This window comes from Castanea sativa, chromosome 11 (genome assembly GCF_040712315.1).
Source record: "Castanea sativa cultivar Marrone di Chiusa Pesio chromosome 11, ASM4071231v1".
In the NCBI taxonomy this organism is placed as follows: Eukaryota; Viridiplantae; Streptophyta; class Magnoliopsida; order Fagales; family Fagaceae; genus Castanea; species Castanea sativa.
Window position 1 is genome coordinate 26,318,668 of NC_134023.1, and position 16,995 is coordinate 26,335,662.

A 16,995-nucleotide genomic window follows, 5' to 3' on the forward strand; every position below is an offset into this window, starting at 1 on the left:
GAACCTATGATTCTGCTTAATCAAAGAACCATAATGTACCACTCACCTGTTAGGCGGGACGGTACCCGTACCTCCCCAAGCCTTAGAGCTTGGGTGTGAGGGGGTCACAGGTTCTAGCTCTAGGCGAGTACGTTAGGATAAATTTAATATAAATTTCTATCCAGTTTTTTTTTTTTTTTAAAGAAAAAAAAAAAAAAAGACCATAATATAATACTGCTGGAGTCTTCTGCTACGTTTCCCTCTGTTTCTTGTCCATTCTAATTCTGTTGTTTGAGTTATTTTTTCTGTGCTGCGTTCTTGATTATACAATTACACTTTTTTTTTGCTAAGCGTACAAATAGACATTTACTTACAATACAAATGGTAACTCATTCAATTTTGGGACCAAATTGGCATGGTGCGCAGTCATATAATATGCAATTTTTTTCAGAAAAATGGCACCAACAAAAAAGTTGGTGAATTTACATTTATTGCATCTATATGACTATAATACAAATGTGGGTTAAAAAAATTACAAGCTCACTCTGAAAAAGAATGAATCCTCATGGGTTAGGACTAAGGAGGTAAGCGGCCAATGCAAGCTGCTCCATGCAGAGATAAAATGGCAAAAAAGAATGTGCAACTTAATTCATGAATTTCCTACAATTGGGAGTTCTACATCGGCAAGGAACTTTCAACTCATCAAGCTCATCTGGATCGAACAAGTAATCATACCTGTGGCAGAAAGATTAAACAATTGTTTATTCCCAAACTGAATTTTAATGCACCAATGAGGTCAAATTTTAATGCATACGTTAATTCTTCACCAGCAGAAACATTTGTCTTAGCAATAAGAACTATCCTGCTCTCCTCATCACCCAAACTCATGATCCTTGCATAGCAGTTGGGCATGCACTGCAGTAAAATGTGATTGAATGGTTAGCATTGTAAGATATAAGATGCATGTATAGAACCATCAAAAAGAAAAGATGCACGTATAGAAATCTTATTTGCCTTTTATTTCTCTTTGTAAAATACAAAGGTTGGATTTGGGCCGCATAATATCTAGAAAGGAACCCTAACCCAAGCCAAATCTACTTTAAGATCATTACTATGGTCTTACATGTTAATCTGCTGCTCTACTATTATAGTCTCAAAATATAAGCTAATATCTTCCTGGCCAATTCCTCAACAGGCACTGTGACCACAATGCAAATTTGACCAACATGACAAAAGCCAATCAAATTCCCAGTTGGGATCAATTCAAGTTAGAGGTCAAACCAAGCTACAAACAATCCATCAAGCATAAAGATATGAGCCTATGCTTTTTGAAGCAAATGAAGAATAGAACAAGAACTTACCGAATGATTGATTAAACGTGCTATATTCCCTTTATTTGTGGCATCAATTACTACTTCCTCGCTGATCTTGAAGAGCTGCATAAAATTTTTCATTGGACTTTAAAAACCACAGTTAAGATAGATAAATCGGATGAGATAAACAAGAATTTAACCTGCCAAAAAGAGGTGTTTGGGTAAAAATAAATTAAAATGGGGCATACTTAAAATCATCAGGTTAGGTCAGTAAAACAAAACGTACGACTTACTGTATTCTATATATGGTTTATCATGACCAGTCCCTTATTTTTAAAAATAATAAATAAATAAACAGACCGGTCATAAGACATGAGAAAGTAACTTCACCCTAACTTAAAATAAATTCAAACATTTAAATAGTCACTCCTATACTACAACGCTTTCACCTAATTATCAAATATGGAGTAAAAGACATGCAATGGGTACCTGTGCCTAAACTAAACATAGAATGAGAGTTCCCCAAAATTTCCCTTACTGCAATTGAGACATCATAATACTTTTCACGACTTCCAATATAGGCATATGGAGGTCTAACAATATTAGCAATTGCCAAGAGAATGCACATGCAGACAAAGGGAGTATTAAACAAAAGACTCACATAGCAATCTTTGCCTTCTAATTGGTACTTTGCCTCCCTCAAATCAGCAACACTACGCCGCACCTGCTCACCACGATACTCAACAACCTGGAGACATTCATACCTAGCATCAGTTGTCTGACCTTCCAAAGAAAAAAAGCATGACGCAGAACAAAATCAAAACAGATGCAAGAACAGAAAAATAAAAAGATAGAATCTAGGTGTCAACACCAAGGCTTGCTTCGAATCAGCATCAAGCAAGGAAGAGCAAACCTAGGGGTCAACACTTAAGGTCCGCTTGGTCGGAGAAGTAGAAAAGTGAGAGGACAAAAAATGGTGGGAGGATAGAAAAGATTTTATCTTCTCTCCTTTTTGTTTGGTTGAGAGTTGAAAAGTGGAGGGATGGAAAAAATGAATTTGAATAAATTTACTCATATACCCTTATTAAAGAATAATGCTCAATTAAAAAAAAAAAGTGACAGATAACCACACAAAAAAAAAGTGCAGTTACCCAAATTTATTAAAAAAATAAAAATCATATTCCAAAAAAAAATCACATCTAGTTAAAAAAAAAAAAACAACTATCATGCCCAAACCCTAGAAAATCAAATGGAAAAAAAAAAAAAAAAAAAAAAAAAAAAAAAAAGAAAGGCAACGTTACTGCCCAGAAGAGGGGGCAAAAAAAAGCCGCCAGGCCTAGAAAATCAAAAGGAAAAAAAAAAAAAGGCAACAAGGCAACATCAGGGGAGAAGAAAATAAAAATAAAGGCAACCCATGTGCACATGCACATGGGTATTTTTATCAATCAAGAAAAAATTCATTCTCACTCAGTTTTTTCTCCATTTTAGAGAGAGAACATTTTGGTGGGCCCGGAGAGACAACACCTGAGCCCCACCATATATTTTATTTCCTTCCTACTCAACCAAACACACTCCAAAAAAAATTTCCTTCCCATTTTCTCTCCAAAATTTTTCATCCACCCTATTTCACCTCTAAACAAACACACCCTTAGCATATGTTTGGTATGTTGTACTAGGTCTTGTGATGGAATGGTTATTCTTGTGAAATAGTTGTTTCTTTCTAAAAGGGCTATAATATTCTTAGTAAGTGTAATTACTTATAAAATTAATATATTTCCAAAAATACAAATTTTCCATATGCACCTAACAATTATAAAAACTATCTCTCAATTTTTTTTTTTTTCAAATTTTTAAAAATCTGTTTTTAGGAAATATAATTGTATAAGATATTGCATAAAACAAATCCTGAATTATTCTAATGTTACAACCAAAACGTACATATGAATAGATTTAATTATTCCATTACAACATATGTTATTCCAAGTAACAAAAATTATCATTCTTATTGTAATCTCCCAAAACGAGCCCTAAGGTTGGTTGGAATAGACTCCAGACCGTTGAACAATTTTCAAGAGAACTATTCTTAATCAATCATATTAAAAACTGTCTCCATAGGGGTATAATAGCATGCTTATATAAATCTTAAACCCTAATTCTAGTTAAAATTGACTTAGAAAACCAAGTTTCAAATGATTGGGAAAATCCCACTTATTAAATTACAAAAAATACCCTTGACTCTTAGAAATTAAATAAGATCCTAACTAACCTAATTAACTAATAAGACTTAAATAAAATCCAAGTGACTAACAAAAATGCAATTGACTTCCAAAATTACATAAAGACTAAATCAAAATCAAAATTGTATTCCTCCTTCCACATCAACAAACCAACCCACTAAAATACTTAAATGTTTAAAAGGGCAGAGAAAAAGTAGACAAAATGCTATTATGTCAACTAAACAAGGGAAGAAGAAAGCTACCACAACATTGTCTATTGATTTACCAAAAAATCTTTGGGAAGTGGTTATCCAAAGAAAAATTCTCAATATCAGAAATTATGGAAACATTATAAGCAATGCATATACACGTGTGTGCACGAGTGTGTCAAAAGCATTCAACTGAACATAGTACCATTTCTCCTTCTTGAATATTCCTACGCGCAAAGAGACCCCATCCATGTATACCAGATTTACCAAAGCAAACCCGATAACATTCAGTTCTCTGAAGCCATAAACAAGTGTTAATAAAAAAATACTAGACCAAAAGCTAATGAAATTAGAAATTATATCAAGTAGGCAGTACGCAAGTACCCATTTCATATTAAAAAACCATAGCTACCTGTAAGTGGCAAAGTCGTTCCTTGAAAGACGTGAAATCCTTAGAAACTTCTACTTCCTTTTAAAAGAGAACAAAGTATGAAAATGGATATTAACATGTCGCATTACACAACCAAAAAAGCAAAATAAGGTTATTTCCTTCCAAAATGCAAAAGTTTAATATCTGAGGTAAAAAAAATTTAAAAGACAAGAATTTACATTCTTTGTGCTCAAGCTACTTATTGCATCTAAAGAATGATGGCTTGGCCCCATCAGTCGGTGGAATATTGGCTGTCCGTCGGCCTTCTGGCAAACGAAAAAAAAAAAATTGAAATGAGACCAACAAGAGAGACAGTTGATGATTTAGTTGGCAAAATGCTAACAACAAAAACAACAATACGATCAATTGGGCTCATCCCTAACAAAAAAAGGAAATTAAAGCTTTGCAGTATGGAAAAATTTTGTTAAGAAACAAGTATTCTACTGAACTGAAAATTACAGAGACAGATATAAGGTTGCTACATAAAGTAACCTTATTCTTTGATCTTTTGAAGGCACGACATCTTGCAGAAGAAAGGGGCTCAAACTCATTAATCTCTGATGTTGGAGACTCAGGAAGTTCAGTGTTCTTCAATGAAGCCAGCCTTGAACCCCTGAAGCACCCCTGCTGGTTTGGCATCAAGCTTCTAGCAGAAAAAACCCCTGCAGGAGTATGAACAACAACAACAGCATCGGGGCTTGGCTCTCTGCGTGAAAACCAAGGTTTAAACCAATAAATGTGGTGCATAATGCAGTTGAACCAAAAGTAAAAAATAAAAAATTATTTCCACTGATAAAGAAAATATTCAAACAAATTGTGGGGCAAAACCCAAACCTGTGATCCGCACAATATATCAACTTTTTAGTCATTTGTGTCCCATTCCTTTCTGAGCAGTGCAACTGAATGTTCAACAGATAATGTTAATGCAGTCCCTTTTTCCATCCTCAAATTTTTCTCAAAAATTACAAGAAAATATTTTGAAAAATAAAGGCATGCATCATACAGACATGCAATGCAAGCACCAAAACAGGACAACATAATTCAATTCAAGAATATTCTATAATATTAGTAGTTTCAGGCAGACCATTGGTCTGTTCGTAATAACTGTGAAGACTTACTTCCATGCTATATCCTGCTCTCGATGCACACATTACATGAAAATAAGTAGTACACTTGCAGCACTGGGTGCAGGAACCATGACTCTGCTGGCAGATTACACAACGCTGCAGTCCAGAAAAATAGGGTATATTTAGATTTCAAGCACCAAAAAAAAAAAAAAAAGGCATTACCACACAGCAAATTAATCTCATAAAGCTTGGTTTGCTAAAGACCATCCCACGGGACTTTCCAAAGCCTTCTACTAACCATCAACAAATTGAACTCAATACTATGAAATTTTACAAGAGACTTAGGCTGTGTTTGTTTTTATGTAAATTTTATGCATTTCCGGGTGTTTGGGAGGACTGAAAAGCCCGGTCAACCTGAAAATGTTTTCCCTTTGACCATAAATCAATTTATACTTGATTTTCAGTCACAAGATTTTACAACCTCACACTCCTTCAAGCACAAAGAACACAGAGCACCCAACCAGCCTCGTGCCAACCACCGTGATCCATCCACCAGACTGCCATGACCCATCAAGCCACCACGAGGCCCGATCTTCCCAAACCAACCTCCGTTCGCCTCCATAACCACTGCATAACCCAACAGCCACCTCCCTAAACCACTGCAAAACCAACTCTCTTCATGGCTGTTGTTGCTGATTGGTCATTGTTGTCCTCCGCCAGCCACTTAGCGAAAATTTGTCATCCTCCACCATCCACTCCACGAAACTTTGCCATCCTCCACCAGCCATCAACACCGCTGTCCTAAGGCAGATCTCAACATCATCAGTCGTTGTCACCGATCTCTCTCTCCTTCTCAATCTAGCTCTCTATCTCTCTCTCTCACAATCTCTCCCATAAAATCTGGTTTTGTTCTCCATTTTTTGTTTCATTGGATTTTTATATTGGAATTTTCTATTATAGTATCAGTTAGGAACCTGGGAAAATGTGAGGTAGTAGTAGTAGTAGAAAATGTGTTTTCTGAAGCATTTTCACAAACACAACCAAACACCCAAAAATATTTTCTAAAACATTTTTATGAACGCAACCAAACACATGAAAATATTTTCTTTTCCGGAAAATGTTCACCTGAAAATATGTTATGGTCATATATTGATTTCAGTCAAAATAAACGCAGCCTAACATAAATTCATTCATTAAAGATTTTGCAATTGAAGCACCAGAAAATTAGAAACTGTCTAGACAATTATTAGGAACACAATTTTACCTTCAAAAACGAATTGGATGGAATTCTAAGGATTCCAACAGCAGGTTCCATTTTCTCATGATTTAAGAAACCAACTTCAGGCCGGAACCAAGCACACGTGACATGAACCCACAGCATCTCAACATCAGTTGGCTTCAGAGCACCCCCTATAAAAGCAGTTTTTAGAGATATTAACATATTAGCATTTGTATACAATCAACTTTAATAATCAACTAGCACAAGCATAAAAAATTTATACACAGTCATTATATTTGCATGCAACTTAGTGGAAAAAGAAAATACTAGTAAATTTGCTGGAAAGGGAGGGGGGGGGGGGGGGGGCTCTTAATGAGTATCATCCATGTTATACTGAAATCAACAAAAAAGGGATAAGGAATGCAAATATTCCAAAAAAAGGGTCAAAAAACTACTTTTCTGGACATACAAAGAAGATTCTCTTCTAGAGAGACAAAGTAGTGTCTTAATAAGAACTTCACAATATAATCGTATAAAACTTTCAACACAGATTGAATAGGAATTTTTAACACACTAATCTAGATGGCATACCTTGTACAGGACAAAGGCAACATTCTCTCTTGAGATCAGGTGATTCACATGCTCTACAAACCCATGAAGTAAAATCCTGAACAGATTTTTCCCCATAGCATTCTTGGTGGACAGCTATTTGGCATCTATACACCCAAGGAAAAAAAAAGTCAGAACTTCTTTCAGCATTGAAGCTTGTAAATAAAATCCTTTCTTCTACCAGCAAGGGAATTTTTATTTAAGCATCCAAAATACACAAAGTGGGTATTAAGATCCAATGAATTATGGAAACACCTGTTGCAGATAATAATTTTGTTGTCATCCCAATCTTCAACCCATCTACAAATAGCACATCTTTCTGTGGTCCATTTGGCACGAACAGGTTCATACTTCTCTGTAGCAATTAAAATAAGTATCCTTGCTGTTGAGAATTACAATCAAAAGACACCATGGCTGCAGATACAGCACCACACAAACACCAAAGATAGGACTAGCCTTCAACATGTAAAGATTCCAGTGAAGTGCATATTTTACCTCGCAAAAACCCAACTAACTGCTGCTTGTCTAACTTCAAAGGATCCACACCATGTGCATTATACTCTTGAATCTGAAGCATCTTCAATGTTAGCAGAGAATTTTATAGGGGCCATACATATAATTCATTAGCTTTAACCAAAGATGAAATGAGGGGAAAAAAAAAAAGAAGGAATGCTTATAAAGTCATACATAATTTTCCTTAAAAAATAGCAGTTGTCTAGTATCACACACATTGAAGCAAGAATTTCTTTTTTGTTGTTGTTGTGTGTGTGTGTTGGGGGGGGGGGGGGGGGGGGTGGTGTTTGGATTGAGGACTATATGTGTATGTGTGTATATATAAACATTAGATAATTTTTAATGTAACAAAATATAAATTTCTTTTCATAGATTAGTCCTAACTTAGCTGAGTCATTCTCTAAGTTCTTTCATTGTGTTAAATCATGGATACTTCACCCTATACTAAATTTCAGAGTCATCTCCCTTTCTGTATGCACAATCATGCAATCACCCAAAAACTCATTGGGAAGATGCTACCAAAACTTTGGGACATCTAAAAAAAATAAAACCCCACTTTCTCAAGTTGTTTTACGAAGAAAAGTTACTTCTATCAGTTTTATAACACTAGAATACCATAAACAAGTCAAAATACAGAACACGGAGAAACTGGTTGTGCTTTTAAAATTAAGATAATTGGTACAGACCCATTTTTCTAGTGGCAGCATTGTGCCCTTCACTTTCACACTATACTTCCACTTTTTAGCTCTGCAACCTGTGTGCCGTTCCCATTCACTAGGTGTATACTTCTTTGACCCACATGAACCGCACTTGCACATAACTCTAAGATGGGAGGAAAATAAAATGATAAATAAGCATCTTAATGAATCCTTCAACAATACAAACAAAAAGTTGCTGTAAGGAGTGCATAAGAAGAAAATGAATGTGGTGGTGAGAAAAGAGGGCATAAAGGTCCTACAAGAATATTAAAGAAAAATATGTCAACATACATGTAATATTTAGAAACTAGTTCAAGGCTTACATATGAAGGTTCGGAATATACGTTCCTTCCATGCCATTGCACACCACAGCTACCTTCTCAGGTAGAACATTTTGTCCACTATTTTCTAAAGACCTGCTTCAAGAATTGTCAAAAAATTAGGCTTTAAACCTGATGATAAACCTTAGTCTATAAAGTCAAATATACAATTGCCCCAAAAATCAACTGGAGGGAGAAGAATTGCACACGCACACACACAAAAATAGCGCAGACATACTTCACATTTGGCTGGCATTTTTCTGAAGCTGATAACTCATAATTAGACTTTGCTTTACAATCTGGGCAATAGTAATCTACATTCTCCAGATCCTTTAAACCATACACAAGTCAGCGAGTAAACACATATATGGCAGGAACAGAAATTAACATCACAATTCATAAGTCAAGTATATTAAGCACACCTTGAAAAGCTTGCTAGAAATATTCTCACACTCAGCATGCACCCAAACATTACAACCATCACAACACACCTGATCAACATCTCTGAATTCATTGAATTGTTTTTTAAAAGGAAAAAGAATAGGAAAAATTATAAACCAAATTCAGATTTGCTGGTAATCTCACCCAATCCCCACCATCTGAATGGTGCCAAATCTTCTTGCAAATGCCACAATATTGTTTTGATTTACATAACTGTAAAAATAAAGAGGTGAACATCATTTAGAAAACAAGAAGCTATATTAATGCTCTTCCAGAAAAGGTTCTCCACAATTTTTTCCTCTTATAAGTAAAACACTTAGCACTGACCTTAGCACAATGTTTACACAAAAGCTGGGTTTGACGGGTAGAGCCCTTCATTTTCTTCATATTTTTCCAAGGCAGAAACAAACCACAGCCGTCACAGGGTCTTGTATCCTTGCAGAAATCCTGCAAACATAACTAAGTCATGGATGAATTCTTTAACTCGACAGATCAGATTCCGTAAGCATTTAACTGATAAAGTAGTAACCCAAAACATGGAACCAAAAATTGCTTTTGAAAGTACATGCACACAAACACAAACCAAAGAAAATTTTCACACGTCCAGATGATCTGTTGCTACTAATAAAGCAGCATTTTGACATGAAACCGTCACTAAAATGACTGCAACCAGTCCATGATCAACCCATTTTAGTGCCTATCAAGCAGCATCTAAGATGAATAACCATAGAAATTACAGAATGAAAAAATATCTATGCTTCTCAGTACAAGGCCCCAAATAAGCATGTACATGTAGTTGCCATGGACAAGAGAGTAGTTTATGGAAGGGTATTGGGGCAAGTTGGGACAGCTTTTATTTATATATAACTTAAGAAGCAACATATCCATAGAATGAGTGTCGCTGAAAAGAGAATGTTAAGATGGATAAGTTGAAATAAATGGAAAGATAGGGTTCAAGATGAGGAAAGGTTAAAGAAGAGGTAGTGTAATGCAGGAAATTTCAAGATTAAGAAGGAAATATTGAAGACTGAGTTGTCTGTTTAGAAATAACGCACAAAGTTCAACTCTTCAAGAGCTTACTCTTGAAAAGAAACAATCTATCTTTATTATCAAAACTGAGTATTTGATACAGTCAGTGTCTTATTTATACAAAGCACTCCAAATTCTAATCACTAAGCTAGTAAGCTGCAACTAATTCAAGATCCAGCTGGGATTGGCTGACATCAGCATACCTGAATTCTATTTCAGCCTGATGTAGGACAAAGTAGGAATTTGTCTAACGTTTCATTGTGGCGGGTTTAAAATTAGGAAAGAAGAAGAATTAGAGAGAAATTAAGGCTGTTTAGGGGCTGTGTGAACAGTAACCTTAAAAAGAAAGAAAAAAGAGAAGGCAAAAGAAACAACACAATATATATATATAAAGACTCTTGCTTGTACTAATAGTTTTAGGATTCCTACTAGTATCAAGGTTCCTACTAGTATTAGGACTACTATTTTTAAACCTACGATACACACACACATATATATATATAAAGACTCTTACTTGTACTAGTAGTATTAGGATTCCTACTAGTATTAGGACTACTATTTAAACCTAATAAAGACTCTTACTTGTACTAATAGTATTAGAATTCCTACTAGTATCAAGGTTCCTACTAGTATTAGGACTACTATTTTTAAACCTACAATATATATATACACACACATATATATATAAAGACTCTTACTTGTACTAGTAGTATTAGGATTCCTACTAGTATTAGGACTACTATTTAAACCAAATAAATTAAATCAAAACCCATACATAAAGACTCATAATTATATAAGACTAATTAATAAAACCCATGGCTTATAACTGGGCCCATGCCCAACAAATGTAAAATTACGAAAATACCCTTGACTCAAGAATAACTAAATAAAATATAAAAACTTAGTTAACTACCATGGGCACTTATTCTTGGGCTTTTTCTTAGCCTTAGGCTTCCAAAGTGAATATCCTTTCTTTAACCATGTTATGATTCTGCCATCACAGCCACCCCAGGTGTTGCTTGTAACTAACTGATCAACTAACTCACTTATCTAAGTACATATCAAGTTTGACTATTTATTACAAATCAAGACACTCAGATTACAATTGCTCATCACTTGTGAGACTGCTAGATAACTTGTCAAGCTGCTGCCTTAATGAATTGCCAAGTTACTTAGTGACAGATAAGCTGCTGCATCATCCCCCCCCCCCCCCCCATTGATGAGAAGATGAGGGAGAGTTGATGAAAAGAAGAGGGAGAGTCACTTGAGATGGTTTGATCATGTTCAAAGGAGAACGATTAATGCACCAGTAAGGAAGAGTGAGTTGATCCAAGTTAAAGGATCAAAAAAGGTCAAGGAAGACCAAAAATAACATTAGTAGTAGTAGATTTGTAGATGTGGGCGATAAGCTGAAATGGAAACTAAATAGGAGTAGAATGTTTGTTCATATTACGAGGCCATCCAACTATCCAAGGTACCATGCCAACTTCTTTCCATTAGAAGAGTATTTGGTGTATTAAGAATCCAAAGAGAGATTCTTTTTTTATTTGGACAGCAGCATGAGGATTCTTACTTGTGATTATCTTTTTTTACTTGTGATTATCTGATCAAGAAAAGTTTCTATTTTTTTGGTTGGTGCTCTATGTTTCGTCAATATAGTGGGGAGACACAAAATCATCTTTTGATACATTGTGATGTTGCTTTTGCTTTGTGGAACTTTGTACTTAGAGCTTTTGAGATTCAATGGGTTGATCTCTTGTTTGGATGAGGAATTAGTTTGGGAAACACTTCTCAAATATTTGGAACCTATAGCTAAAAATAAAAAAATAAAAAGAGTAGTGTGCAATGGTTTCATGGACAAGCTATTTGTTTCAAGTTAACCTAAACCAACACAAGTTAATAAAAGTCCAACCATCCCTTTCTCTCCAAATTATACACATTCAACACGGAGAAATTGACTTCCAAATCTTCCAACTCCCAAACATAGAAAGCTTGCAAACAAAGCAATTCCAAAATAGCGTTCCCCACCCCTAGGGTTGTAAACAAGCTGAGCAAAGCCGAGTATGAAAAATTCATGCTTGTTCATTTAATTTTATTTCGAACACAAGTCAAGATCAAGTTCATCATCAAACTAGATTACATGTTCAAGCTTAGTTCATATTCTTATCGAACAAGCTTGAACTTGTTTACGAATTACTTAATTAACTTATTCTTTTCCCATATACAGTAAAACCTTGGATAAAATTTCTTACCACTTCACAAATCTATTTTATTATGAATGAACTGTTTTTATTGATGTTAAATTACCGATTGTCTCAAAAGCTTAAGTTATTGGCATAAGGTAAATCTAATTACTTAACCACACAATTCTAACACTCTCCCTCACATTTGGACTCAAATCCTCTTAATAGGTGAGGCCCAACACGTGGGATTTTAAATGGAAAGTAGAGTGGAGGAGACAAGAATTGAATTCGGGATCTTTGAGCTTGGCCCAACACATTATTATCTTTGAGTTTAGCTTGTTTAATAGTCAAACCTAAACTTGTGTTTGAGCTTGACTTGTTTGCTATACAAACGAACATAAACAAGTTTTTTTCCAACTCGAGCTCAAGCTATTCATAAAAGAGCTAGGTTCATTTACAGCCCTACCTACCCCTCCAAACTACACCAAAAAATAAAAATATGATAGACGCCTCCTAAACTACTAAGGCAAATAAATTGGCAAATTGGCCTCATAAAGGAGAGTTCCCACAACACAACTCAAGCCAAACAGAACTTGAAAACCAGGCCCCTATGACAAACTTTATTAAACATGAAAGTAAATCACAGCCATGTCCAATGCCTTTCCATAAGCTAGGTATATGCAAACCCCTTTCTACTGTAGATGCTCAACAATCCAAGCCTCTCCATAACGATAATCCACCCCAGTGACACATCTTTGCAACTGGACCTATTCCGAACATGCCTCAAAAGTTGTTTTCCTGATAAAGTTTTGGTTAAAGATGCTTTTAATTTTCTATCATCCACCAACCAAGCCAACATTTCAAACACTAAATATCTGTAGTTTGATGGTTTTTTATTTCCTTAAACAATGTGCTGAGGGTGACCTAATTCTAAATCTTTACAGCCCTATATTAATTAAAAAAAATTATATCTCATAAATCATCACTCTGCTTATAAGTGTACAAACCACTTAGCAAAACTAAGACTATTTCTATCTATGCACGTAAAATAATAGCCATTCAATTAAAACCTCTCCACCTCAAAAGCTCGGTCAACATAAGCAGATATCCATCCTACGGTAGAAACTGGGAGCTACCCAAAAAATAACCAACTCAGACAGTTACATGGTCAAGCCAAAATTTTTAAAAAAACAGACAAACAAACAGAAAGATAACACGGAGAGACATCCAGATCAGACGAATGGAAAACAAATTAAGTTCCGAGGAAACCTGCCTGATTCTGATAGTAATATTGGTCAAGATTTGAAGCAGTGGCTTCTTGGAATCCATTGGGAGTTGCATCTGAATTAGGCATTTGCCCAGCCCCAAGGTTTGCGTCCAGAATACCGTTTTCTGCCAACAATGCCTCCTCCAATGCCATTTGAAAGTCACTCGGTTTGCTCTTGTACAACTGGGTCTGCCCCTGATATCTGAACAGAGCAAAATTCTAGTAAGTGCTCAACGAAAACTACTCTTAGAAACATCAATCAAAGACCAGCTAGCAAGCAACATACCTGTCCATGAATTCCATAAATGGAAATATCATTCCCTGCTTCACCCACGCATAGTCCTGCCCCATCAGAGAGTTCACTAACAAGTTAAATTTTAACAACAAAAAATATCAAAGCCAACAAAAAAGAAGAGTGAATAATTTACCCTTTGTGTTCCATTCTTGGAATAGCCAAAAAACATGACACATATGGCACCAGGAACACAACATTTAAGAACAGTTTCTGGAGCCTGCAAAATGGGATCGATCACTACGGCCGGCCAAGCCGGATATCTCCTCCCACATTTTGCCCAAACTATATCTCCTAAAGCAAAATCCTCTGGCTTATACAACTCCTTCCTCTTCTGAACACTCTCTTTTGACATCACTCCACTATAACTAAACCCGGTTTTATTCACACCAAACGCATTCGCCATTGAACTACTCGAATTCAAATACTTTCTATAACCAAAATTCTTACAATTTACACCACCAGGTCCAACCTCTCCTTCCCCCTCCTCAAATGTGTAGAACTTGGAGTTCTTAAACCAGGCTTTTTCCTCGTCACTCTTTTTAACAAACCCTACATCTTCTACATGGTCCAACTTCAACTTCAACTTCGATTCCCCAGTCTTCCATATATCAACAACCGAGTCATACAACCTCGAAGGCAGCGTCTGAACCCGCCCTCGTGACGATTTCAACAGAGGTGGTTGCCGCAACCGCTGTGCTCTTTTACCATTCAATCGCTTCGTATTCAAATTCGACTCCAACTCTCCGACTCGGCCCCAATACGAACCTCCACTCGACCATGAATCGCCTGAGCCATTGCTCATATCACCATTACCCACTAAGTGATACCCATTGCTTTTCCTTTTCTTCGGATTCACCGAATACGCACTATCTTCTTCGCAATTGGGATCTTCTAGCTTGCAACGCTTCAATTTCGGCATTTCGAGCTTCGTAGTTCGTTTGATTATCATATTCCTAACCATTCAACTCGAACAATTCACACTCCCAACCCTAATTTCATGCCGATAAATCCAAAACACTTGGAACCTAATTTCCTCCCCCAAGGTTCCAAGTATTCGCACTTCGATTTTTGAACACCAGCACTGACTCTCACCGGCTTGAATTCAATTTAGAATTAAATAAACCCTAAATTCGGATTCGAAACCCTAACGAGGCAACCTATAAAATTCAAACGCTTCCCCGTAAACTTTTTCAAACTCAGAGAGAAAATTTGAAAGAAGAAAGATAAAAAATAAAAATAAAAATTATAGAATTACGATCTCCGAGAAGATTTCTCACAGAGAGAGCCAAACAGATTTTAGAGGAAGAATTTTCCGAGAAAGGCGGAGGATATTACAAAGAGAGAAATCTCGGAACGTGTAAGACTGAGGATCGGTTCATCTAAAACAACAAACGCCATACAATAGCAATTTGCTTTTATATAAGCCTGGCCCTCGACATTGCTTGTTAATGTTTTTTTTTTTTTTTTTACTTTAATATTGTTTATTAAAAATAATATATATTATTTGTTGTCTTAATATATTTAAACTTCATTTTCTTTCAATTTATAAAAGTTTAGAAATAAAATTAGTTTTTGTTGTTCTATCAAGAAAATAACTTTGGTAATTCAATGAACTAAAAAGATGTGTTATAAACTAAAAGTTAAAATATATATTGCACATTTAAAATTTGATTGATTCTCTAATTATATTTTTGTTTAATTGAGTTATTTAAATTTTAAATTAATTAATGACGAAAAGGTTATTTTGAAAAAAAAAATCTCAGATAAAAAATCTATAAATATATTTTTATTAATTTTGTAGATTTTTTTTATGTGAGAAAAAGTTTTAATAGCAATTTTTTAACAAAATTGAACAAAATATTTAAATTGAATAAATTTGAAACTTAAAATATTTAATTGTATAAAAATAAAGTTAACGAATTAAAATAAATTTCCATAAAATTTTCATCAAACTCAAATGATGCAGTTTAAATTTTAGCTTAAGTGTGCGTTTGGATAGAGATTAAAAATGAAAATTATTTCACTATTCAACTTATTTTTGCTACTATTTATGAGTCTCACTGCACTTTTTAAAATTATTCATAAGTCTCACTGTATTATTTCAATCAACTTTTACATTTATTTATAGTATTTTCAGCAATAATTTTTCAATTTCAACAAAATAAATAATATCCAAACACACCCAAACTGAAATTAAAATGTCCAAAGTTCATTATATTATATTATCAATTTATTAAATTTCAAGATGTTTCATTATCTTCCTATTAAAATATCAAAAGGTAATTATTATAATATATAAAAAATAAAATAAATAACTCCTCCGTTTTAAATTTAAATGCATACTGATAAGACCCACTCTTATGATAAAAAATAAAATTAACATTGTTAATTAAAAAGGAACCAGGTAAAAACAAATTGTTAATTAAAAGCTTGAATATAATATATATATATTTTTTTTTTTTTTTTTGAGAAAGTGAACATAATATATTAAAATGGAGAGAATCACTTTTATCAATTAAAAAAAAACACACACACACGGAACTTGAGGTAGTTTTGGCTCCAAAAATTGGGAGTCCAATTTTGCGGAGGAGGGAAACGCTGAATTTATTGTTTGCGTAGGGAGCGCCAATTGAAATTTTGGGAGGTAAGAAGGATGGATTTTCTGCGTCACCTTTCGTTATTTACAGTTGACAGTTGTGGACTTTTTTATTATTATCATTTTTTTTTTTTTTAACCTTTTGGACTTGGTACTTTGCTACTTGGCAGTTGCATGTTCTTCTTGCTCAGTTTTGGCTACCTGCTGGGTTGACTTGTCCATGTACTGAGAATCAGAGAATGTACTTTCTGACTTTCTATTGGATCTTAGAACTTGGAACCCCATACGTCTCCACAGATAATAGAAACAAATCTCTAATGGAATGAAAAACCAAATAAGGAACTACTAAAAATTATTCAAGAATTTTTTTCATTTTTTTTAATTAATTGAAATGTTATTCATAAACTTAAAAAGATTGTTCTTATATTAATAAAGACACGAAAAATTTTGTATGATACGGTTTCATGAGATACTTTCTCATATATACTCTAGTCTAGCATATTCTTCTGTTTTCTTTTTTCTTTTTTAAAGTCAATACTTATAATTTGGAGTTGCTATATTTTGCGATCACAAAAATATTTTAAAGGCGTAATGATATTTATATAGTGCTC

At 34.6% G+C, this 16,995-nt stretch overlaps 1 protein-coding gene across 2 annotated transcripts; it reads right to left on the minus strand.

The window, feature by feature from the left end:
• Positions 1 to 352: 352 nt before the first annotated feature.
• LOC142617328 (histone-lysine N-methyltransferase ATX3) lies at positions 353 to 15,175 on the minus strand. Of its 2 annotated transcripts, none has more exons than XM_075790122.1 (23): positions 13,922 to 15,175; positions 13,780 to 13,835; positions 13,500 to 13,695; positions 9,342 to 9,461; positions 9,159 to 9,227; positions 8,996 to 9,064; positions 8,812 to 8,903; positions 8,577 to 8,669; positions 8,242 to 8,377; positions 7,538 to 7,610; positions 7,298 to 7,397; positions 7,025 to 7,149; positions 6,479 to 6,624; positions 5,266 to 5,370; positions 4,982 to 5,046; positions 4,640 to 4,853; positions 4,327 to 4,413; positions 4,130 to 4,186; positions 3,923 to 4,012; positions 1,954 to 2,040; positions 1,341 to 1,415; positions 794 to 894; positions 353 to 714 (listed from the first exon to the last, which is right to left on the minus strand). In XM_075790122.1, the coding sequence occupies exons 1-23, from the start codon at positions 14,747 to 14,749 to the stop codon at positions 624 to 626; spliced, it is 3,075 nt and encodes a 1,024-aa protein (XP_075646237.1). In that variant the 5' UTR covers positions 14,750 to 15,175; the 3' UTR covers positions 353 to 623. The 2 variants fall into 2 exon arrangements, with proteins under 2 accessions (XP_075646237.1, XP_075646236.1); XM_075790121.1 differs by having other exon boundaries at positions 8,577 to 8,672.
• Between the last annotated feature and the right edge of the window lie 1,820 nt (positions 15,176 to 16,995).

Coding starts and splice junctions, on each gene's coding strand:
- LOC142617328 (XM_075790121.1), bottom strand. CDS start 14,749: ATGGTTAGGAATATGATAATCAAACGAACTACGAAGCTCGAAATGCCG. Junction 7,611..8,241: donor TGCTGCCACTAGAAAAATGG/GTCTGTACCAAT, acceptor AAGATGCTTCAG/ATTCAAGAGTATAATGCACA. Junction 7,398..7,537: donor GTTAGTTGGGTTTTTGCGAG/GTAAAATATGCA, acceptor TAATTGCTACAG/AGAAGTATGAACCTGTTCGT.